Source organism: Streptopelia decaocto (assembly GCF_964273445.1).
Source record: "Streptopelia decaocto genome assembly, chromosome: Z".
NCBI lineage: Eukaryota > Metazoa > Chordata > Aves > Columbiformes > Columbidae > Streptopelia > Streptopelia decaocto.
In genome coordinates this window covers 77,282,124-77,308,737 of record NC_138657.1, presented here as the reverse complement: position 1 = coordinate 77,308,737, position 26,614 = coordinate 77,282,124, and the positions used below count along the sequence as shown (strand labels likewise).

At 36.5% G+C, this 26,614-nt stretch overlaps 1 protein-coding gene across 1 annotated transcript in view; it reads left to right on the top strand.

The window, feature by feature from the left end:
- RIT2 (Ras like without CAAX 2) overlaps positions 1 to 26,614 on the top strand; it is a gene marked incomplete at both ends in the record, with an annotated part of 196,019 nt that overhangs the window by 85,484 nt on the left and 83,921 nt on the right. The window contains one exon of the mRNA XM_082075228.1: positions 20,217 to 20,408. Coding sequence (XP_081931354.1) covers positions 20,217 to 20,408 — 192 coding nt within the window. The remainder of the gene's footprint in view (positions 1 to 20,216; positions 20,409 to 26,614) is intronic.

Sequence of the window (26,614 nt, the reverse complement as noted above, 5' to 3'; positions counted from 1 at the left end):
TCTCTTTTATGTAAAAATATCTATCACAATAATGGAATAAATAAATACTTTCATTGGTTTGTTTTATGTGTTTATAATTTCTGCTTTTCTATATATTACAGGAATCTTTTCGTTTACTTGTGGATCAAGTATTTTATTACCATTTTTCTCTTCAGCACATTATTTTTAGACATCAGATGCTCACCCATAAGGAAAATATCTTAATGCTAAAAGTAACACACAGTATAACATATAATGTGTATATGCATATGTAAGCACCAGTCAGAATATTAAGTTTCACATACAGTAAGGCAAAATAAGCAGTTAAATACAATAATTTATTCTAACTGATTCAGTTTATCCCCTTTCCAACTAAAAACGTTTTTGTTGTTTAATCAAAATGTTTCAGCTGGTTGATTTTTTTCCTCAGGTATGCATCATGTTGTATTTGAAGGCTTTGGTAGTTCATGAGTTTCGATAATGTATGTGCACCTTGTACAGCAATGAGTCAGTTGGCAAGGAGAGCAGATCTTTAAAACAAACAAACAAAAACATATATAAGCCTGGAAACCTTGATCTCAGCTTCCCAAATGTCTGAATGCACCTTAGCTGGGCACTGTGAAGGTGGGAAGTGCAGTCTGCTGCCGGGAATTAGAATGGCATCAAGTTATATAAATTGAATGTAGTTCAGGGCGATTGTGCTTTGAGTTTTACATGTGAATGAAATGTAGGCCAATTTCAAAGTGAACTCAACGCCATTTCAGGAATCAAAAGATGCCCTGAATAATCCTTCCTTGACCCAAACTTTTACAGTCTCAGCAGTTAAACAGTGACTTGCTGTGGAGTCTCCTGTGAAAGTTATTTTTTTTTACAGAAAATTTAAGCTTCATTTTAAGGCATGTCTCCATAGCTGTGAATTTAATTGATCTAGAATTTATTATTATAGCAGGTACAAGAACTTTCTTATACATAATAGTCTTAGCATAGCTTCAGTAATGATTTGGCTGGTGAAAAGAAGAAACATCATAGTTGTTATTCAATACATCTGAAAACATCTGTTACTTCTCTTGGAGAAGTAGAAGCAACAGCCTCTGTTCACTCAAGAAGTCTGAAACTAGTAACTTCAGTCTTATATCATAATTAGTACACAATCATTAGGGAAATTACATTTCCAGTTGTTTAGTCTTCTAAGGCTTTATGTGTTAGGGACCTCCTGTGTTGTCCTTTAATACAGTTCATTGTCTACGTCTTTTTCATTCTACTCCTAAACTCCCTTTAGTCATGTGATGTAGAGTTAAAATGCTAAAAGTAAAGTACTTTCTTACTCTGAGTTGAAATGATGAATCAGAGTTTATGTGTCCAGCTTTTTGCTAATGGAAAGAGGAACAAAGTGCTATACAAGATGTACTAATCTTCACAGGTGTGTTCCTAATATGCTGTGGAGACTCTGAGAGAGTGTAGAAGTTAAACTCTGCCAACTATAGAAGAGGGTACAGTAGGTACACAGTTCCTTGCTTTGTGCTCCTGTTCACAGATCTGTGCACAGAAGGTGAGCTACCTGATCTTAAATTTGCATCAGTAATGCAAATATTATTTATACAAAGGGGAAAAAAAAATACAGTTTAAAATCAAAGCAAAGAATGGATGATGAATGAAACAAAAATGGAGAGTGTGCTTTCATTTTGAGCTGAGTAGTAGTGTGTTGAAAAAAACAAGAGGAATAAATTCTTCTACTTTGATTTTTTCCAATTTGTTTTTGTTACTAGAAACATAAAAGTTTGTATTGTTCATTAAAGAAAAATAAATAGAATCAGATACTGAGATTTTCCTTCTCTTCCTAAGCCCCACCATAATCAAAATCCCATTTTTTTAAGTAACACAAAAAATATTTTTAAATTGGTATTTCATTTTGTGTCAGCTTCTTATAAAAAAAAAAAAAAAAAGGAGCACAAACATCAACACATCAACTCTATTGAACTTTTTTTTTTTTTTTTTTTTAGATTTAGATTTAGATTTAGGAACCAGGGAAAATATACCTATGCACTGGCCTTTAAAATAGCTAAAATATTATCTTTTCTAATTCAAAGAAAGGTCATCTTTTACCAATCATGTTTCCTTCTAGGAAAAATTTCCCACAAAGCGGTATAATTTCTTCATGATATTTTATTTTTGATCATATTAAAAATCTAAAAATCTAGAACAATACCTCTTTTTTAATTGGGAAGAGGACATTAGTCCATACTATGAATTCTAGGAGAACTAACAGTTGTAAGATAAGAGAAGAAATCCGAATGATGCAAACAGTGAAAGCTGGTGAGAACAGTACTAGAGAAAGGCTGGAGAATTTAAGTTTTTTTCAACAAGGGACCAAAATATTCATAATATTAGAGACCCATGGCATGTAGTGACCATGTAATAAGATGTGGTACAAAGATTTTACAGGAAGCAGAGACCTGTGGCGGCAGCACCACACTCTGCAGATACATCAACCCAGGATGCTGTACAGCCTGGGTATAGTTCTTCTACTTCAAGATCCAGGTTGAATTGATACAAGAAAATCTCTGCTTTAGATTTCCCTCTTCTTCTAGTGAAAACTGTAATCACTGAAACAAGTCTCAGTGTATCTGTGCAGCTCCAGGATAAATCAAGACCCAGTCCAGCTCCCATTGAAGTCCATAGCTAAAAAAGCCTCTTTCCTGAGAAGGGGTTTGATATTTTTCTCACTGAGGTTCAGACTAAAATGTTATTGTGACTTTAGTGACTCAGGGTAAGAATTCAATGCACCCAGTTATGTTGATAATGTGTTCTGATGGTATCTTGCTGGGTTTTGTGTTAAAGCAGCGATGGTGTTACAGCTTCTAAATCATGTAGTGGCATTCTCACAGTCATAAATACTTCATCATCAACCTTGAGTAATGACTTTAATCACTTTGGAAGATCAAGGAGCCAAAACTGTAATTCTTCCCCATTTGGGAAAAAAAAGAAGTCAACAGAAAAATTGACTGAAGTGAATGTATTTTGCTGTTGTTCTAGAGAATATGTTTCACCAAACATGCTTTTCCTTTCTCTGCTGCACCTTTGCATTAAATGAAAATTTCAACACTGACCAAATATTGGTATTTAATAATAAACAATATAGTTCTTAATTTTTAAGTCCAGAGTTTAAAATTAACATTCTATTTCATACCTGAAACTGGAAATTAATAATTGGTATTTTAACTGATATATATGTATTTACTGTACCAAAAACACAGATGATGCTTCAAAAATACATTTCTGGTTTTCAACTTTCTGAAGTTAAAAAAAAAACAAACATTCCAACAAAATGAAAATAAGAAACATGAATTAACTATTAGTATTGCTCACCTAGTTATTGTTTTTCTTCTTTTCATGCTTATACATAGGCACCGTTAAATATGACAGATTTCCCATTGCAGGAAGCAGACTGACATTCCACAAGCACTGGACATGTCTTTTCTACATCATTATTTGTTCTCTAGTGCTCTCCCAATACTGCTTTTCCACTGAAGATACAACAAGAGGCACATTTTAATGTATGTAGGGCTGGTGTAAGTAGTTCTGCTTCACTGAAATCACTGCTCCCACTTTTCACCACCTGCTACACCTGCCAGCAGGACAGCCTGTCTTTGCTCACCACAATCAAATTCAGACAGAATAAGGTTACATTTGCCTCTGAGAGTTTCAAGAACAGGTATTGCTGGTGTAGCTGTTCACAGACAAACTGACATAAACGACACTCACTTGAGCAGTTCCTACCATAAAGCTTGAAAATGTGGCATACAACAAGACATAAAAGAACAAAAAATTAATGTAGGTTTTCTTTTTCAATAGCACAACTGAATGTAGAAGACATGTAACCTTAGTCTCATGTTTGATTCTAGAAGAAGCTATCAATGATACCTTTGGTCCTTCTCTGACTAGAAGTTCTCTTCTTAAACCAATAGCTTTCTTTCTGTACCTACATTTCAATTAAAGTAAAACAAAAAAGCAAATAAAAATAATAATTTATTTAAAAAATTGAAAACAAACAAACACACAAACAAACAAACCCATCAGAGTAAATGTGAGATTGAGCTTCAGGAGGAATTTTATTTAGTTAGGTTTTAACCCTCTAGGCTAGCTACAATTTGGCATGTGGAGTAAATAATACAACCTTAATGGAAATCTGCAAATACAATCTATTATTTGTAAAGGTAGCTTGAGCTTCCTTGTTCAACCACGTTCATAGCATATTTTTTGAGAAACTCTTCCTTGAAATTCACCTGCTTTCCTCTCTCTGACCCCTATGGCTAGGAGAGGTTTTGGCATGGAGGTAGTTCTGGAATTTCCCTTTTTTATCCAATGTGCCATAAGTCTAATCTGCTTTTACATATATTTGATTTAAATGGGTGTAAACTATTTAATTTGCAGGAAACTGTGAGTGCAAATGAATGGACATTCAGACAGCAAGTCCCTTATTCTGTGTTTAGTTCCCTTCACAATTGTTCTCAGAGACTGTCAATGCCCAGCTGCTCCAACCATGCACAAAAAGCCTCCACACAGAGTAAGGGAAACCTTCTGTTCACTCATTTATGCTTTCTCACCATCTTTTCTGACTTAAAAGTATGTTACTACTTCTGCAGTCCAGTTTGAATTCCTACTCAAGCACACACAGCAGTTTTCTCTCCTGCTGTATTTATAAACTGTTGATTGACACAGATTTTATTCTTGTCACAGCTTTCCTTCTCATGACACATTACCCAACTTCAGGAGAAATGTTAAGAGAGCATAAGACAGCATTCTGTTCACCAAAAATGCATCTGAGGTGACCCTGTGTAAAAAAGACAAACCTGTTTTCAGACACAGAAAAATGGATTTCTGTACCTGTCTGTGAGACAGTACATTTCAAATTATTGCACTAATTTTTACTTGTTAAAATGTGAGCTTTTTTTGTGATAAACTTAGCGCACTAGTATGTTTCCCAGGTGTGAGTCAGACACTTGAAAAATAGGCCTTGAAGTGTGATGGCATGCCATTTCAGGGAGATTTTCCTTTTTCTGGGGCTGTGTGTACATGAATTCATTTCCAAGCAGACACTTTTCAACTTGACAACAGTGCGCTCTGTAGTGAAATCCATCTCTCAAATTGCTAGCAAATCATGCGACGTGTTTATCCTGCCAGCCTCCAGGACTATGATTTTTGCCCCATGTTTCAAGCTTTGAAGAGGAACCATATTAGTCCCAAGAGCCCTTCAGATAAACACTCTTTCTCAGACTAAACACTATAGTCCTATGACTCACTCGGGCTGTTATCTCAGATCCTTCTGTTTATTATCTAAACATGTTGCTCTAATCCTGAATCAATGGAAGCAAAATTCGAAACTACATTACTGCACCTTATCTCAAGGAAATGTAAAATGCCTTTTTGGTAGTAATTATATTTTAATGGGCCTTTACAGCATGTTCTTTTAAGGGGAAAATAATTTTAGTGTACTTTCTGCTAGGTGCTATAGTGTGTAAATGAAATCCAATTTATTTTTAAAGCATAGTGGTAGTGAACTAAATAGCAACCATTAACACAGTGTATTAAGTGAAGAACATTAATTTTATTTTTTATGTTGTTTCACTGGCTGATGGTGACACACATAGAAAGTCAAAACATAGCACAGAAAATTGGTGGATTCTCAACACAAGATGTTCTGTAGGGACAACTAAAATCTCACCCATTATCAAGTTATTTTATTTAGGAATGGTCAGATTTTGAAGAAGCATTTATTTGGCACAGATATTGAATGGAAAAAAAAAAAAAGGTTCCAGTAAATTATAGACAATATTGCAGACCTGACTCCAACATCCTTCAAATTATGGGCAAAATATTATTTGTCTACAGTGGAAAAAGATCTAGAAACATACTGTCAAAAAGAGAGTGTATTAGTCTAGAAAGAACAGGCAAGAAGCAATTAAGATTCCCAACTTTCTTTCCCATCCCTGTCAATGAATGAATGATGGTGCAATAAAGGATGCATCAGTTTGTACTTCTAGGTCTGCATTTATCTTTCTGACAAACAGGTGCAATAACATGTTGCAGGGATCAGGCATTTAGGGTGAACATCGGGGTTTACTGAGTCCACTGACAGTGATTTCCTGCCCCTCACTACCGTTACACTTCAGTAAAGTACATGCTCCATTACAGAAAGGTATTCCTCCATTGCAGATGAAGAAATACTTTGCAGTGTTATATTTTCTTTTTCAAAATATTCTTCTCTTTAATCTTGAAATACTTTCATTTTGTTGTTTGTCTTTCTTTAACTAATAATTTCCAAAAATAAAAAGCCAATGATACTGCCAAATGTTTTATTAATAACTTTCTAAATAAAATAAGAACATTTAAAAGAAAATATTTCATTGCACATTCTGATAAATGTAGCAAAATGCCTTTTTCTTCTTTCTAGTACTTTCCTTTTTTTTCTCTCTTTGTGCGTGTGTGTGTTCTAGTGTTTGTTGTTTGGAACACACTTATATAAGCACATCCTGTGTGGTTATACCTCATCTAGGTCCTCCACAAAACTGTGATTATGTAAATTTACCTTTTCTGACAATACAAACAGTATTGTATACCTTTTTTTTCCCATTTTTGAATGGCACTGAAGTCCTTTGAAGTTGCTTCTAGCAGAAGCTGCCCACGTACTTAAATGCGTCCTGATTTCTTTTTAGATATGCAACTGTCCTAGATAACTTCACTAGGAATTCCATTTCAGAGAGGTTTATATATATAAAGCTGATTGTTACTAAGCAGCTGTGAAGAGACCAGGAACTCCAGTGGACAGAGTTCTGTTTTCTACCTGTACCGATTTTCACAAAATTCATATCAAAAAGATATTTCTAGAACTAAAATCTTGGCTTGCATGCTGAGAAAACTAGCCCAAAATGGGAGTTAAAACCAGTTGGTGACCGGCTATTAGTGGTTGTTCCCCAGGGCTCAGTATTGAGGGCAGTTCTGCTTAATATATTTGTCAATGATCTGGATAAGGAGATTGAATGCACCTTTAGCAAGTTTGCAGATTATATGAAATTGGGTGGGAGTGTTGATCTGCTGGAGGGTCGGAAGGCTATACAGAGAGATCTGGACCAGCTGGATGGTTGAGCTGAGGCCAATTGCATGAGGTTCAACAAGGCCAAGTGCTGGGTCATGCACTCGGGTCACAACAGCCCTGGGCAATGCTACAGGCTCTGGGAAGAGTGGCTGGAAAGTGCCTGGGGGAAAAGCATGTGGGGATGTTGGTCAAAAGGAGATGAGTATGAGCTCAGATGGTCAAGGAGGACAACAGCATCCCGGCTTGTACCAGCACTAGTGTAGGCAGCAGGACCAGGACAGTGATTGTCCCCCTGTACTGGGCACTGGTGAGGTTGCACCTCGAATCCTGGCATCAGTTTTAGGCCCTTACGACAAGAAAGCCTTTGAGGTGCTGGAGTGAGTTCAGAGAAGGGAATGGATCTGGTGAGGGTTCTGGAGCACAAATGTGATGAGAAGCGTTTGAGGGACGTGGGGGGTTCAGCCTGGAGAGAAGGAGGCTGAGGGGAGACCTTCTCAGTCTCTGCAATTGCCTGAAAGGAGGTTGTAACATGGAGTGTTCTGATGTCTTTCCCAAAGTAACATGTGACAGGATTAGAGGAAATGGTCTTAAGTTGTGCCAGGGGAGGTTGAGGTTGGACATTAGGGAAAAATTCTTCATGGAAAGGATTTTCAGGCATTGGTACAGGCTGCCCAGGGAAGTGCCTGAGTCACCATCCCTGGAGTGGTTTAAAATATGTGGAGATGAGATTCATAGGGACATGGTTTAGTGCCTGAGTTAGGTTAATAGTTGGTCTCTGTGATCTTGAGTGTCTCTTCCAACCAAAATTATTCTGTGATTGCATTATGTGCAACAGCTCTACCTGGTGCCATTTGAACTGACAATAACAAATGACCAAGAGAAAGGCCTTTTGCACAGTGGGGTATTAATGCTTCTCAGGAAAAGTGGATTGTCCCAAAGAACTGTAATTTAATAAAATTTATTTGTCTTTTATGCTATTCTGTAGCTGATGGATACTCTACCTATATATTGCATGATTGTGCCTCCATACATACATAAATAAATAAATAATAGAGAACATATAATACATAGACCTGAATCATCCAGACCTTTCAACTGCCAAACTCTATGAGATATCTGGCAAGCAGACACTTTCTAAAGATGTTGTCTTTTCATAGTAGCAAGACGGGGCTAGAAAAACCTTTCAGGCTTTTGTTTTGTTTTCTTTGCAACAAAAGACATCTTTCACACCTGAAGTTCCGATAGTTTTGTACCAGAATCTGGAAGTGGCATCTCCTTTCCACCAAAACATGAAAACTGAACAGAAAAGTTCAAACTCAGTAAGTGTTGAACTCCATTGCTTGTCACCTCTCCTTTATAATCTGAGGAATGTTATTGCATCAGTGAAGATTTTTAAAAAAAGAAATGAAGAGCAAAGTAGAAATTAAAGAGAATAATTAATCAAAATATAGAACACTTTGGTTTAAAAAAAAAAATAATTTCAGATATGTATTTTTCTTATTTTCATGTGATCAAACCTGCATAGTTTGCACACATCTTTGTGCTTGCTTTTATATTGTACCTAATGGATGAGAAGAACAAATTGATGGCACGGGAGTTCCGTGTCATTATCAGAGCACCGGGACGATGTGAAACAAACCATCCTAAGGAGTAAACTTCTATTTTAAAAATACAAAGCCCAAAAGCTTAACAGTAGCTGCATCAGCTGTACCTGTGTAAGAAATCAGATATTCTCTTAATTACAGTGGAGTACCTAAGTAACATCTTGGAACAAGCTGAAGAAGTTAGACTCCACTAACTTTGAAGATTGCAGATGAGTTGTGTCCTTGTATTGGACAGGCTTAGCAGATCTCAAAAGCTATTCAGTATCTTTCAGGATCTATTGATCTAACCTATATACCTCATGATTAAAGTTTTGGAGTTCCCTCTTTGTCCTCACAGATTTTTTTTTTCTTAATAATGAAAACTATACTCCCATTTTATAGGCAGACACAGAGGTTATGCGTCTGAAAAATGAACTTCATTTCATCTGCCAATGGGTATCATTTACCCCACCAGAAGTGAATTAGCTTCAGTTATATTGTTACTGATTTATTGTAAAGCTGAGCTATCCTAGTGATGGATCTGGATGAAATCTTCAGTGTATCTAGAATGTATGAAAGTGATGATCAATTCCATAAAAATATGGACATTTTTTTGAATTGTTAGAGAAGAATTAGTCCCACTGAACATCTTCAAGTGCAAGATAGCTGCATTTCATGTGAAGGCACATTAAAAACATTTTGTGAACTGGTCACAGTTGAGATGGCACATGTTCCTGCACTTTCAGCTCAGTCTCTGTTCCCACAAGACCCCAGAAGGTCACTGAGAGTGGTGTTGTAGTGCTGCATGGATGCCAATCCAGTGATCGTCTCTATGCATGTAAAGCCACCTAGCCATGTCACCTGCACTAGAATCATCAGTGCAGATGCAAAGAAAAAAAGAACAGTGGGATCTCCTTCAGACAACAAGAAATCTGTAAATCACAGACATGACAACTTAGTCCTTTTGTGTCACATGTTAATACCATATTTTAAAATTTTAAGGAACACAAAATCTATGCAGCTACAAAATAGCTATTTTGCATTTCATACTGATGATGATTTACGTAGTGTCCAGGAAGTGCAACCCTCAGATAAACACTGAACTAAATTTCACTGACATAAATGAGCTCACAATTGATTAAATGCTACAAAAGACTAAAAAAGCCACCCTGCAGGTTGTTTGCTTCTTCTTTTCCCTGTCTTCACTTTCTTAGTTCAAATTATATCTCTGGTGATGAGTAGGGCACAGAGGAGGGCAGAGGAATAACTATGTTGTGGAATTTTTAAGGTAAGCACACTTGTTATAGAAGTCATCATGACAGAATACATATGCAAGCCAGAATATCATTTGCAGTCATTTATCACAGCAATGAAGTGTCTGACTCCACAACCTCTTGCTTCACTTCTGCAAGATTGCACAACCCTCACTGGGGAAGATGGCAAGTCTGCAATCCCCATGTAAGCTGAGAAGAGCTTACATGAATCCCCTACTTGAATCCCTGGCGAGCCCTTGCTTGCAGCTGCAGTCGTTACCTCTTCACTAGTGGGCTGTTGTCTTTTTTGTTTGCCTCTGCTGTTTACTAAAATGTAATTACTGAGCTATTAATTCTTTTCCTTTACCATTTATGATGCATTTGTGATAAAAGGTGAAAATTGTCTGTATTCTTTCTTGCATACTAATGAGGAAGGAAGAAAAGTAGTATTCAGTGCACAATAAACCAAATGCAGTTGGGGGTTTTAGTGGTACTTAAAAACAAAGATTGCTTCAGTGCCTGCATTTAGGAGAAAATTACTAAGGTGTTTATCCCTAAGAGAGAAACCGTTAACATTAGTATGAAAGAAAAAAAGAGTTCTCTGAGTTAGGGAGTGTATCACTGAAGTATTTTTACTGGCATTGTGGACAACTGATATGGTGATTTCATCCATATTTTGTGGTGAATGAAAAGTAGATATCGTCTCCCAGGTGATGGACTGCATATTTTCATTACTGCATATGGCAAACCATCTTTAGAAGAGCAGTATTAATAAAGTTAACAAAAACACAGTATATATCATCACCTGAAGGCAGAAGGGCAATTAGAATGGGAACATTGGGAGCATCAGTGCAGAAAAGCTACTTCTGGAGGGAGGGACTGAGTGCCAGCACAGGTTATTTAGTAGTTCCTTAGTGAGAAAGAAGGGCACTGTGTGGTGCTGTTTTTTTGAAGTCCTGACTTATTTTATTTGAAAACGTTCTCATTTGTCTTTTTTTTTTTTTTTTCTTATTTATTTCTCTTTACTTCTTTTTTTCTATGAGGCTTATGGGGTTCAATCTTTATAAGCCAGCCATTATGCAGAACAGTATGTGAGTACAGAACAGCAAATGCATAAAAAATGTTCTGCTGTTAACAAATAGGGCAGAGCAATAGTGATCCTTCAGTATCCAGCATGTGATGGGACATCTACAGCTGCCTTTCATAAGATTTAATCTTGCAAGGTCTGTGATTGTTGAGCAATATCAGACATGATGGGGTGAAGTATCACAGCTCCAAAGAGAGGGGGAACTTGAATTTTTAAACCCATGCAGGGGAAATGACATAAATTCAGAAACGATGAAAACAGATTCTGTCCCACAATGATTTAAAGAAGTCAGTAATCAAACTAACCTCACAAACTGGTGATTTTCAGAGAGGGTGACTATTTAGACATACCACTTCAAGTTCACAGATTCCTCTGAATGGAAACCAAGGTCCTCATGAATCAGGCTGATATAGTTACTCAGATTAAGAAAAAAAGTCTTTATTTTTTATTGATTCATTCCTTATATTCAGGACTACAGAGGTTCCTAATGTCTCTGCAGTAGACAGAGATTAAAGATGTATTAACCAGTGTGAAGGAATTCACCTCTGTCCCTGCAGATACGATAGTCTTCAAAAAGGATCTTGAACTGAGGTCTAGCGTAATAGCAGCTGCTGCCAGAGACTGAAGACATCTTTCTAGAGGGAACAGGCTGATATCAAAGAATATAAATGTGCGGGGAGGGTAGGAGACGGAAATTATTTCGGAAAGTTTTGGCCAAAATTTAGAGAAAATTAGAGATTTAAGACTACGCTTGCATTTCATATTCAGTGCGAGTCTAATAATGTTTCTTAGATTTCAAATCATCCATTCAGGTGACTCACTCAGCTTGGACCATCTTCCTGCCCATAGACAAGGTGTTGAGGTGCCCCCTGTCAATCAGTCTAAGTGAGCTTATCTCCTCCATTTCCAGAGTGTACACTGACCTCCAGAAAAGCCTGTAAATCAACAGCTAAGTAATGCTAGCATTTGTCACAAACATGAAAAATCATATCTGGCTCTTCCAGCAAATATCATCTGTCATGAATATTCTCCTTCTTCCTGCCTGTTTCTCATTCCAGGTAAATGAGCTTAAAGAGGGGAAGAAGTGGCCAGATTAATAGACACCAATTTAAGTGGGATTGATATTGTTGCTGCTGGTTGTCTTCTAAATTATAGATTAATTTTAGTATCTATCTCAGGTTTTACTGATACAGTCCCAGAGTTAAGAAAAGGTTACAGATTTTGTACAATGTGGAGTTCATAATATTGCCTGAGAAGGCTGTCAGATTAAGTTCGGAAAGACATTACTCTGCTAGAAACATAGACTGCATCTTTTATGTTATCTTTATACTGTTCCTGTCACTGGTGATGTGCATTTTGTCCCCAGTACAAATTCACAGAAGGAAAGGGATATTGCTGTTTTATAACAGAAGCAATGATTACTTCCTGTAATTATAAGGCCTGAGACACTGACTGATCATTAATCAAGGGACTGATTATAATAATAATCCACTTCCACTGCAGGCTTGTGGGCTAATTCTCATTTATACTAATCCCATTTTGAACTGCTCCTGGATCATTATTACAGCAGGCAAAAAGGGTTATGAGAGAGAGATTTGATGTACAACCAGAACAGTGTGGAGACTTGAAACAGAGAAGAATCAGTCCCTGTCCTCTAGTATTTAAGCCAGAGCCACTGCATTTTCTTTGGTCTGTATCTGAGCTGTTATTCAACTCTCTTCCTCCGAGGGATGTGGCAGATGGTTTAGGATGGCACAGGTGGCTGAGTACCACCTGCTGCAAACTTTTCTGTATCTTTGGCTATATAACTGCTTTTGCTGTTGCTGTTCTCAAAGGATGGCTGGAAATAAGAGGTAAGAAAAAAAAGAGTGTGTGAAGCGATGTTGACATTGTTCAATACTTTTCTGTTCTGTTGTTCCCGGGAACCTGTAGCTGGTACATGCTGGAATCCTGCAAGAAAAGGCAACAGGTTTGAACACTGACTTCCATGATGGAAAAAGTTTATCTCTTGGTGTAACTTAACCCATCCTGAGGGGATGCTGCATTTCCCACTGCTGAGTGCTGTGAAGGGAAAAATCCTACGTTGTTTTCAGGCACTTGTGGTTTAACCTGGCAGGCAGCTGAACGCCTCACACAGCCATTTGCTCATGCCCCACCCCAGTGGGATAAAAGATACAACTGGAAATAAGGTAAACCTAGTGGGCCAAGATAAAGATAGTTTAATAGAACAGAAAATAAAAACAATAATAGTAATGATTGTCATAATAACAATAATAAAGTGATATATAAAATGAGTGATGCACAATGCAATTGCCCACCACCCAGTGACTGATGTTCAGCACGTCTCCGAGCAGTGTTTCCCTTGGCCATCCTCCCCCAAAATGTATACTGAGCATGACGTCATATGGTATTTAATATCTCTTTGTCCAGCTTTGGTCAGCTGTCCTGTCTGTGCCCCCCCCTGCTTCTTGTGCACCTGGCATGGCATGAGTAGCTGAAAAGTCATTGACTACTTAGCAACAACTAAAACATCACTGCATTATCAATTAGAATTATTCTAATTCTAAATAAAAAAAACCAGCACTATAACAATTACTAGGAAAAAAAAATATCCCAGATGAAATCAAGACAGCACTAGATATTACATCCTCTTGACTTTTCAAACTCTGTTGAAAATAAAACAGCCTATTAGAAACTAAGTGAAAAGATTAAAATGAAGACAAAGACAAGCTTTATTATCCAAATGTGCGGAGAACAGACTGGTTGAAGACTGTGGTTGGTATTGTAAACTTCAGAGGCTGGCATTGGTACTTAGTCTCTGTTGAGATAGTGAGAGAGGTAATAAATAAATTCATCCTTGGTATCTTAAACAGTTCTGTGAGAAGGGGTTGCATTATACTCCGGAGTTCATTTTCCCTTTCTCCTGACTGTAGGTACAGACTTGAAGCCTGATTTAGAATAGGTGACTACCTCTTCAGTGGCAGAAACCAGGTGAAACAAGTTGCATCATCAGTATCTAAATTAGTTGCGGTATTACTGGGGGTTATAACATATAGTATACACTCAACTTCCTATCTAGATACTTTAACATTTTAAATGTAACTGCTTCAGGTTTCTTGCTGCTTGCCTTTACAAATAAGCTTTTAAAAGCTATTTACATTTGCTCCCTTGCCCCCCACCAAAAAAAAAAAAAAAAAAAAAAGGTCTGAAAAATTAATAAAAACCAAATAATTATCACGGCACTTCTCACTAGTGTGGTAAATATATTTCAGGGGAGAAAAGAAAACCAAAGCAGACCTTATGACAAGCAGTGCCAGGTGAATTGTATGTAATCCTAGTGAAGCCAACTGTGATGTTTGTAAGTGAGAGAATTTATTAACAGAGATATAAGACAGGGTTGCATTTTGGCTTAAAAAACAAACAAACAAAAATATTTGCTGCTAAAAGCAGTCTTTGTCCATATTGGTAAAAACTTTCGTAAAATAGAAGAAATTCTCAACTTTTTTGCAACCAAAAATTCAACAATGTATTTTCACATATTTCTGTTGTTGTGTGGTCATTTCTTTCCTTTCTCTCATTTGCTATTTGAAAGACTTGTTTTTCCTCACTGAGTTTCCTGTGTCATTTTTGTTCATTTTAGCCTTGTTTGTTCATTTCACAGATCTTGCCTGTTTCCAAGAATTTAGCCTCCCCTCCTCCAGTGTTCACTAGAAATGTAAAAAACCCTTTCTAATAAGAATGACCCCTGTGGTAATCAGGGAGACAGCTTTGATTAAGAACATCTGTTAGCAGATTCCTGGTTCTAAAATCAAGCAGAACATAAGACAAGAAGATATAGAAAGTGGCATTTCTCAAACTGTGAGGCTGGCCTCCCTGGGGAGGCTCTGACCTCTTCCAGACGTACAAGTCAAGATCATAATAAAAAAAAAAAAAAAAAAAAGCAGACATCAAAAATGTGTGGAGTGTGTGTGTAGTTTGAAAAACATGACACCTTTGTTTCTGAGGTGTCTTTAAATTTCTAAGCACTACACTTCAGAGAAATGTGGAGAAGGATGGCACTTCTAACTGTTGCACCCTGTTTCCTTCTCAAACACATCTCAAGACAGTGAAAATGAAGGGCAGATATGGTGACCCACTGCTCATTGCCTGTGTCCTTTTTGGTTTTTTTTGTCACTTCTTCCCCCTCTTTTTCTCTTATCATTTTGGGGCTGACGAGGCCAACTATTACGAATGGATAACATGGGGATCTAGGAGAATTGGCTTCAGTTTTTAGTTCTGCTAGTGTAAAATGGTGATGTGGAAGAGGTTGCTTCTTAACAACATTTATTCTGAGTTAGATAGAAGGTTTTCTAGCCCAACACTCTTTGTCCAGCATTGTTCAGAAGGAAATACTGAGTAAACAGTAAAGAACCAGTGAACTTTGTGATATACCTTCCTAGATTCTTGGAGTCAGCAGGGCAGAGTTGCCCTGAGCTGTATGTTAGATTTGGACTGTTGTGTTTGATAGTAACTCATAAACAAATCCTAATATTTAATTAAACAAACAAAAAACAACAAAACAAAGAAAAAACAAACAAAAAACCCACCAAAACCACCACAACTACAACCAAAACCCACAAACAAACAGCCACATGCAAGTTCTGTTTATATTTCTATGAAAAAAATATTACTTTGAAAACTAATTAAAATACTGCTTTTGATGAAAAGCTTTCTCTTGCTTGTTATAAAAAGTGGGATAAAAGAGTATAAATCAAGATGACAGAGAGAAAACAGAGGTTAAATATTTTCTTCTTTGCTAAGCTGTTCTCCTAAAACGTTATAGGAAAAGCAAGCATATACAGAAAGATTAAATGTGGATATGGGGACAGTCTCCTGAAGATCAGTATGAAAGCATTTCTTAGTCATTAATGGATTGGATTGTGAAACCTAATGTGTTGCCAGAGCTGAAATTTTTGAAAGACTCAAAAGGCAATGAGATAGGTTTCTACAAGAACACTGACAACTAAACAGAGACCAGAAAAAAATGTGGGACAGCTGCTGAAATTAGTGAGTGGCCTAATGATGAGAAACATGCAAAGGAATAACACACTTAGGACTTTACCTATACCAGTCTTTACACACAAGCTGTGCTCTTATGCCTCCCAGGTCTTAATGCCTCCCAGGAAAGCCTGAGGAATAGATACACTACCCTTAGCAGAGGGAGATCAACAAGGGATGAGTTAGCTAAGCTGGATGTATGTAGTTCAGTAGAACATGATAGGATACATCTGAGCATGCTGAGGAAGCTGTTGTTTGTTACTGTGCGGTCATTCTGTCTTCTCTAAAAAATCTTGTGAGATGCCTGACAACTAATAAAAGGCAAACGTGACATCTATTCAGGAGCAACATAATCACTGAGAAATTTTCTTGCTAACTTTCCTCAACAACAAACAGACATATGGGGATTGCTATCAGTTTTTTTCTGCAATCAATTTTAATGGAAAAAGAAAATGAAAATATTGCTCTGACTTCTTTCAACTTTTAGAAAAGTTTTATTTTGTTCCTATCCAGATTTGATGCTTGTTCTCAAGTATAACATCTCTTGAAGAAGAATGGTGATTTTGTTTCAGAAGATTTCTTACCACACTTTTCAGTTAAGTCTTAGTCATAATACACAAGAGAGTATTAGAGACTGATATCAAGCTTCAAAGTGCTATAAGCATGACAAATCTTCACATTAATTCTCAGAATTGATTTCCTTTTAAGGAGGTGTGATTTCATTTTGTCTCTTCCCTTTGGCATTTACTGACTCGGTAATGTTTCATATTTTCCCCTTATTGAGTAGCAAATGGCATCTAGTACTGTTCCTGAATATTTTTTTTTTAAAGCCACTTTTAAGGCAGGAAACATTTAAAAAAGATATTAGTGTGCCAACTGCACAGGTACACAGCTGTTTATTTTATAAGAGAGCCAGGCAAAATATAAAAATAAAACCACTGAAAAATCTGTAAAACCTTTAGGTCCATCTCCATCTACCTTTGAACCCAGCTGAACTTCAATTTTAGTTCTTACTGTAGACATAGATATAAACTGCTAAATCTGGAGTGGGACTTGAAATAAAAAGTGAACAAAGAGATTTAATTACATCTTAATTATTTGGCTTGCATATGTAATATGTACACATTATTACAGCAAGGTTTATGGTATGTTTACTGGAAATTTTATTTGTTCTTTTTCTGAGTATATAATATTATGTTGGGGTTCCTGATTAACAGAGAAAAATAAACACTTCTCTTGAAATCAAATAAAAGTTTTATTTATGTTTGACCTTGGAGTCCTTGACTCTGTAATGAACAACCATTCCAAGGGGAAAAAGCTGAGAAGTAAAAGTCAACATCAAAAAAGAAAGAACATAAATGACTGAGATGACAACAGAAAACCAAGTAGATGTCTGCAGTCCAGCTCACAAAGAGTAATTAATGTCTCTGAAAATGGATCACTGCAAACATGACACTAAAGCATTTTGGCTGTTTAGTCTAATACATCAACAGCAATAACATGTCATAATAAAAAATTGCAGAAGGAAATTCTTTCTTACCCCTAAAGTCATAACTTTGCCCAGTTATGAACCAGAATGATTAGGTAAATGATTTCAACTCAAGAATGGCAGTGTCTAAAAGCTGAGGGTTTTGTCTCTTTACGATAATCCAAAGTAAAAAAAAAAAAAATAGGAAGCCAGATTCTCTTGGGAGTCAAAGAAATCATTAAGAATTCTTGGGAAGTGATTCTCTGAGTTCCTATGCTGCAGGAAGTGCCTTACTGTGAGTAACTTAAAGAGGGAGACATGACCTAATTCCTTTTTGCCATGAATGGCTATAAATGGAGGTACAAGGTTCTGAGTACCTCCTATAGGTGGATAATCTCACTTAAGCAGAGCTCATTCTTTGTAAAAGGCTGTGCATAATAATCATACAATGTTACAGTAGGTGATGTATGAAATCTCTGAACCAGGAAGACAGGTTATCTGGGCTGAAATTTAGGTTCTGTATGAAAACATCTACTCTTAGTTGCCTACGTGGGAGCTAGTGGCTTCATGCAGTTCTATAAATGTTCGGCTCCCTCTGAAACAGATAAATAAAAAAATAGTTAACTAGATAAATAAAGAGATAACAATTTTTCATCAGCAGAGGCAATCTGTTGTCCATTAATTGCATTGACTTGCTCACTATAATCCATTACAGGAGCTCAGTGGCCTGCAGCTACACAGACACCTAAATTTGGAAGCCTTAATCCACAAGTTTCACTCCAATTAAGGTTTCCATTGTCTGCTCAGCCTGAGAGGTTCCTGGCCTTGTTCAACTCCTCCTACAAATGAGATTGCCTTACTAATCATGGTGCAAAACAGTGTTTGGTGATTGATGCAAATAGAGGACAATCAGGGCACAGGGGATCGGAGGATGCAGAGAGACCCTAGTTATGTCAGGAAAACTTGGGATCTGAGGGTGAGTAAGGGAGAAGGAGTAAGTCTCTGTGTTTAGTCATTGACACTTGTCCATATCTTGGAGATCCTGGGTATGGTCTCCAGTTTGGTATTACTTTGTTTGTTAATCCAATGGCTATCTAATACAGATGGCAGGCAAAGACCTGGCAACTGAGACAGATCTCCATTTATTTTCTCTCCCACACCAACAGAGTGTAGAATTTTGTTTGACATCTTCTATTCTTCTTCCCACTGCTGCCCTACTTCTTACACATATAGTTTCAAGACAACAGGATAGAATATGGCCTGATCTACCCTATGCTGTAGCTTAGTAGTTAATAAACTCTCCTGGGATGCCAATGGTGGTAGTTTAGAGACCTTAAAATTCTGAGTAAGTCTCAAAACAGAATCTTACCCTCAAATTGCCTATTAGTCTGCTATTTTGGAGCTTAGTCTATGAACTTTTTCCTGCAGCAGGTGAAATATTTTGAATGATATATAAGAAAGCCCTTGGGTAAAAGATACATCATGAATAAATGATAATGGTCAACAGGAAAGTCTATTCACAGAAAGTATAATCAATCAACATGAGTGACTATTGGGAGAGATTTAAGGCTGAGACTTTTAAAAGAGCATAAGCAATATATTGCCTTCAATGTTCAGCAAGAACTGAGGATATATCTATAATGTAAACTGTTTTAAAAACTCTAGCCTAAATTCTCAACACAGTGAAAAATACAGTATGTGATATTGTATCCTGCTGCTCACAGAAACAGTCCAATGTTGATAAGTGTATTTCTTGCTTTATCAGACCTTCCTGCATCTTAATATCTCTAGAGAACTGATTCTGTCAGGAGGGTTCTGATCCTGACTGACTGTTGCCATGGTGTTGGGTTATTCTGGGCTGTAATCAAGAAGAGCAATCAAACTTGAAAAAGAAACTGGCTTTAAAACATATTCTCAAGCCACAGTGCTTGAGACTAGTTTTTGAAAACAAAATCTTGAATTTTGTACAATGTGGCAGTTAAATACTTCTGAAAAAACATACTGATAACCAGAAGAGTTGCTGTGACAATAAATACATGCATAAGTAGAGGAAAGTGCAGGAAGAGAAAATTAGGCCAGTTCTCATACTATTTGAAAGTGTTCATTTTCATTTAATGGTATAATCCCACACTGAACTGAAACCCCCAGCTTCTCCGAGAGAATTTGAAAGAGCAGAACTTCTTGCAGATTCTATTCCTGTTTTACTAGGCACTATTCCAAAGCAGTTGGGAGTCAATTAATATCTTTTTGATACTATTGAGCTTTTGAATTGAGCACATAATAAGGAGTTTATACCTGTCTGCAATCCCTAGACATCCATATAGTTCTTCTTTTACACCTGTCAGCTTTCAGTCAATTGCAAGTCATCTATGTGTACCGAAAGCACTGCAGAAGGTTCTAGAAATAACATGCAACAGTATTTTCTATATGCAGGCACTGGCATAATAAGTTCATTTTCTAAGAGGATAGACTTCCTTTGATGCAAAACATTTTTATTTTTTTAAAAAAAAAAAGGTCTTAAGAGGAATCCTGGTGATGTATTGCCCAGGATGATGACCCAAGAAGGATGAACAAGATTCAGTGAACAGTATTTAAAACTATAAAACAAGCACTGTGAAATTATGTAGGGAATGGGGGAATTTTTTCGCAAGTTCCTTATTTACAGGTGGATCATTTTGTTTGCCAAATTACTGAACATGTTCCTCCTGTTCCACAGGCAGAATTCACAGCCATGAGGGACCAATATATGAGAGGCGGAGAAGGCTTCATTATCTGCTATTCCATCACAGACCGCCAATCCTTTCAAGAAGCTGCTGAGTTTAAGGAACTAATTTATCGTGTCCGGCACACCTATGACATCCCCTTGGTACTTGTGGGAAACAAAATAGATCTTGAAGAGTTCAGACAAGTAAGCAAATTCTCTGTTGTTTGTGTTGTGGTTTTTCCTTAGTTACCTCAGGGATTTCTGTAGCATATGCTGTACAGTACTACTGAGAATTATTAGAACAAGATGAGATTTAATCAAAGAGCACACACTAGGATTTATAATAAATTAAGAACTTGGCAGTACTTTTCCTTCATGTTATGGATCTTAAAGTAAACTTGGCCAATCGATGTATTTACTTGAAAAGGAATGCCACTTTTTTTGTCAGAAATTGTATATGTGTCCAACATGAAAGAAGATTCAGTCAGGGTTTTTGTCGCAAACCCCTTGTTTTCTTGGGAAGTTACCAGCCATACAGGTCATACAGGTGTTTGGTTGGTTTGTTCGTTTGTTTCATAAAAATATCAGATTTAATGATTTCTCGAACTCAAACTGGAAAAAAAATCTAGTTAAAATGGTTAAATATATATAAGATTGTCGTTGACTGAAAAGGCAGTGGCTGTGTTATTAGGGAGTTCAGGTAAGATGGAAACATGCAAGATCTGAATTCACTTAGATCTGTATATAAAACTTGAGCCACTGCCACCCATAGAGCAGTAAATTTATTTGACTATGAGGGCACTGGGTGTGGCTCTCTCAAGGTTTTTAGTAATCTTTGCTCATTCTTTTCCTTTTACTTCGTTTATGCTTCCTACTTGCTGTTTGCATTGATGTATGTGTGCAAGGGAGTGAGTTAGAGAGAGAGTATCTTAGAAATTCCTTGGTTGTGACACAGTACTGAATGGGAAATATCCTTAATAATAAGCAGAAACTTCAAAAAGGGGGAGAAAAAAAGATTTGCCTATATAGAATCTTAAAAGGCTCTTTATACACATTACAATTACTTTCAAATGACTGACTTCTGTGCAGACGTATGTAACAGTTAAATAAAATAGGATTTTTCAGTTCATTAGCATCTGTGCTCACATGATCCTGTCTGCTCTTTTCCACTTATCCTGTCACTCTTCTCCCCATTTCTTTGTCTTCTTTCTTCTACCTGAAGAAAATCCAAGGCAGTGTTAAGCCTGAAATCAGTCATCAAGATCTAATGTTCTACATTTAAAACTGCACATTTGTTTCCAAATCATTGACCTTCCTCATAAATCAGACTGTGACAAAACCTTAATGGTGACAATCTAGGTCCAGTTCGACACACAGCTTGAGACTTCTAACAACAGTGCCAAATGCAACATAGAGTACAATCTGTGCAGCCTATAGGGCACTTCTATACCAGACGGGGGGAGGGATGTGGACTGAGTTGTTCTGCTGAACAAACTTTCTGCTGGACATTGCACCTCACCCTGACAAAAATGGGATATGATTGATCACCTACAGTTACCTACAGTTACCTACAAGAAAGCTTTATTCACTAAATGATGTGATGACTCTCAGAAGAGAGTTATATTTGGCACTACCTCTTTCTGATTTTGTGTATTATTTGCCATTTATATTTTAATCACTGTCAATGCATACAAAAATATATGTTCAATTTAAATGTTTTACATGTGCCTTGATGACCTTTTCCTGCCTCCCAAAATGGAAAATCAGTGTGCGTGGGTGTCTGAATTAGATATTACAAGCAGTACTCAAGATTAAAGGGTACAGACAAGCTCTTGGGAATTATATTGGAAATTATGTCTTTGAGATATGACAAACACACAAAAACTGCCATACAAGGTTGTAACTGAAGATCTTGTCTGAATTTGTATCAAGGCAATTCCAAATCATGGTCCTATTTTTTTTTTTTTTAAAGTTTTTAATGAACCGGGATTTAGGTCTTCAGAATATTTTCCTCTATAACCCCTCTACAGCTGTCAACAAACACGGCAAAGTCAGAAGAGTTTTTTTAAATATTCTGCAATCCAGACTTTGAGCCATGGGACACTCTCCTATCAAAGACTAGTAAGATAATACAATGCAAATCTACTCCTTTGAATAAAGCTTTTGAATACGCTTGCAGAAACAAATAGCACAAACCAACAGGAATAGAACTGTATCAAACAAACAAACAAACAAACAAACAAACAAAACAAAACAAAAAAAAACAGTTTACTCTGAAGTCTACAGTTTGGGAACTGATTTTTAGCTTTGGACTAGCTCTACTCCAGAGCTATTGTCTCCATGATTAGCTGGTGCTGAGGTGTAAATGTTGTGCTCCTGAAGCATATCTTCACTTAAATTTCACCCATAGTTCAGGTAATGTTCTCAGAGACCACTCCACAATTCAAAACAAAACATGGTTAAGTGGAGGTGATAAGGAAATACTACTCAGAGTGCTTCTCAGACCTCAAGTGAATCACTAATGTGTGGGAGGTCATCTCTGTGCCCAGCTTTAAACACATATTAATGGGTTTTAGCAGCTTATTATTTCAGTACTGGGAAGTGAGGTTGTGCTCTATGTTTAACAAACACTGAAACATGCTATATCTATGTTTACCCATTAGGTTAAGCAATATCTAAGTAACTTGATGAACTGTGGGAAAGTAGAGTGAAAGGAATATTTTGAAGGTCATGTACTGTAGTTGCAACTTCATTAAAAGTGCTTGGATGGTAAAAAGTGTCACCCCAGATAATTGGGGTGACAGAAAACAATGGTCTGACAGTGTATGGCATTAACGTATCAATGAAAAAACAGTGAGGTATACAAACATACCAAATGCAAAGAACTGAGCAATAATAGGTGTCGAAATGCAATTAACCAGATTGAAATTCAGCCAGGGCACCAGGGCTAATATTGTTGCTTTGGTTAACAACATTTTTGTCCTATGAAATTCATTGAAGCTGCTGTAATGTTATTCATGGTATTTGGAAACATAACATTAAGTTCAACATTCCCGGGCATCGTTTCCATTTAATGTCAATTCTACAACAATCAGACAGGCTGTAGCAGCTCAGCCAGACAAAGCTCTTTTTCAAAATGTGATTCCCTACACAATACAATTAATGATGTATGTCACTTGCCTGAAATCTATCAACAAGACTACAAGAATAAAACTAATCTGCAATTAAAATCTTGTGCTAGGAGAAACACTACTGAAAAAACAGCACCAAAAAGCTTTTAATTTTAATTTTTTTTTTTAATTTTCTGATGGCTTCAGTGAAATCTTTGTTGTCTTTAAGAATGCCTGTCTGTTTTAATGTCTTAAGAAATGGGTTCGTCTGTACTTCTTAAATAAAAAATAATAATTACATTGATCAGCCTAAAGAATAAACACTTCACGTTTTCTCTGAAAAAATGTGGGGGAACAACTGTGAAACAACTATGGAGAAAAAGTATCATAACTTTTTATCTTGATATGGATATTCAATCTGGTGCCAAGGCTCTCGCCATTCTCCATTCCTCTTCAACCATTCCTGCTGCAGCTGCATCTAGTTCTTTCTGACCTTGTTCCATTTTGCGTTGAAAGATTTGCTGGCAAAGTGAATGAACAGAAGTGGTTAAGGCATTCATCTGTGTTCATTCTTGGACTTTTAGCCTTTGCTCTAACAAATATTCAAGTATTTTATATATTTTATCCAACAGCTGTTTGTTGTAAAAAGTAGAGTACTAAGTGCTTCACTAGATAACATTTTAATTTCAGTGGTTTTTTAACACTCAAGTCCTTAGATTAATAGAGATAGGCTGTACACGTATTTTAATGTCTTTAGAGTTTCAGAAACATTTAGGACCAGCAGATATGAAGTGCAATAGATACTTCCACTTCAGGTAAGATTTTTCACTTTACCCCAGAGTAATGTCTGGTTCTTACTGAAGTTTAAAATCTGTATGATGGATAAGCATCTAATTAAAACACATTCATCTTCAAAAAACACAATAAACAGCTGATCCTGTTTGAACTCAGGCCATGTTAATGTTAAATTGCAGCTTTTAATTAAAATAATTTATATTAAACACACATGGCACTGGTGAAGGTTGTTTGAAACAAATATACATAACACTTTTCCTACTGATCATTGCAATATATTACATTCAGCAATTCGGAGGATGACTATTATAACTACATAAGCTCCTTTGAAAAATGTGCTGTAGCCCTGAGCTGGAAAGAACAGATATTTCCTGGCAGCTTTTTCAAACTCCTAATGTGGACCTGAGAATCCCTCTAGAATTTCTACCTATGTAGAAACTGCATAGCCTTTATGGAGACGTTTTCCTTATACTCTTTTGTTGGACCCCAGAAGAATAAGCTGTGGGGTCAGCTGAATCTATGGATAATATCATGTCCATTGAGTCCAAGGTTAACAGGGCAGCTCAAACTTCATTCAGCTCTTGGTCTCTCTGGGAAGCCTGTCACCAAGGCTGTTAGTTTTGCCAGTACAGTCTTGGTGCTGAAAAGTTGTTTATTCTTCTACACATGAATTGTCTCATTGCCTTCAAGTACAAATATGGGCAGGAGCAGTATTTTGAAAGCATTTTCTTCCTTCTCTCTCCCACTACAGCCTGCCTCCTTCATTAAAAAATATGAAATCAATATGAAATCTGTCTTTAACATGAAACAATATCTTATTTAATTATAGGGGATTCATTATGTTTTATTATACCATAAGATAATTCTCAAAACAAGATTACGGTAACTGTACGTTCTCATGATCTGAATCAGCTGCCTGCAGAGAATTTTTACTTCAATGAGGTTTTATTCTGGAATTTGTTCAAGATGAGCTGAATGGTTATCAGACATTGTGAGCATCAATTTTTAGATTTATTGTTTTGACAGTTGTTCTATTTTTAGGCTGGCTTCTAAAACCATGAAGTACCTGTTAATTACTAGACAGTGTTGTGGGGTTTTGTTTGGTTATTTAGTTTGTTTTGGTTTAAATTTTTGGTTTGGTTTCTTTTGCATGAATAACTGTTTAGTATATTTCAAACATTGTCAGTTTATACCTTCTGATGTCTGGCTGAGACACTGAAAATACTTACAGAATATAAGATTATGTTTTATTTTATTTTCATTTTCCAGCTCAGGACTATGAAGCACTGTTTACTAAATGCTCTCTTACTCATAGCAGTCATTAAACTGCAGTATTCTGAAATTCTTACCTTAGCATCAAACTGAATTACTTTGCTTTTGTGGTTAAAACAGCTCTCAATTTTGTAAATGTCGTTTACCACCAACAGTTCCATTTTCTCTTAAAGACATTTAAGTAGAAGAGATAGTCTACTGAAGATTCCTGTATCCCATTTCTCAGGCCAGTGCCCTACACAGAGTGAGAGATTTCATTGTTTCTTCTAATCCCTTTAACTACAAGTCAAGGGAAGAGCATTTCCTGTTATTTAACGACAAAGAATGGTATATTTTTGAGTTAACATTAGCCTAAGTGAGTTGGCCAGATGAAATCCATACAGAAAAACAGGAATTATCACATATCGTAAAAGTGTATTATAAAATAAGATTAATCTGTCCATGAAGATGTCTGTCCATCTGCAGACTGTAGAGGGAGGAAAGGACAGCTATCTTCCTAGTCTTTACACAGGAATACCTCGATGAGACAAAGACTAACAATATTGTTTGTGACCTCCATTCAGTTGAGAATGTAAACTCACTGATTCATTCTGTTATTATTGTTGCTGTTAACTACAGACTAGACTCTTGAAACATGGTCAGCTTTCCTTTGGTATCTGAATGAATAGAATCTAATCATCATTGTTAGGTGGCACTCACTTCTGAATATCAGTGTGAGCTCTGATCTTACAATATCTCAAATGCATTCAGGCAGGTTTAGTCCGAATAACAACTACAAAAACCATAGTGGTATCCTTAGTGGAAACAAGCCAGCACAGAATATGGCACAGAAGAGAAAATGCTTCAAAACTATGTATTTGAATGTTGCAATGATTTTTTTTGATTAATTCATTCATACACCTTGATATCATCTTGGTTGTTCATTTTCCAGTTCAATTTCACTAGCATAAATGCTTGCTGAGAATGAATTACATTTGTAAGGAGGTGCTTTAATCACTTGCATTCACTTACCTAAATTTTTTCTTTTCCTACACAAAATCACATCATATTCTTCTTTTATTCTTGAAGTTCTGAACAATGTAAGCCACTTTTGCTGTTTTGGTGGTGCTATGACAGTTGTCTGAATATTTGGAAATAAAAACACTGAAGTTGTCATGAAGTTTTATTATCTTAGAAAGCTGCCAAACCTTTTATTTGACTTTCTTACATTACCAATATATATATGGATTCTGT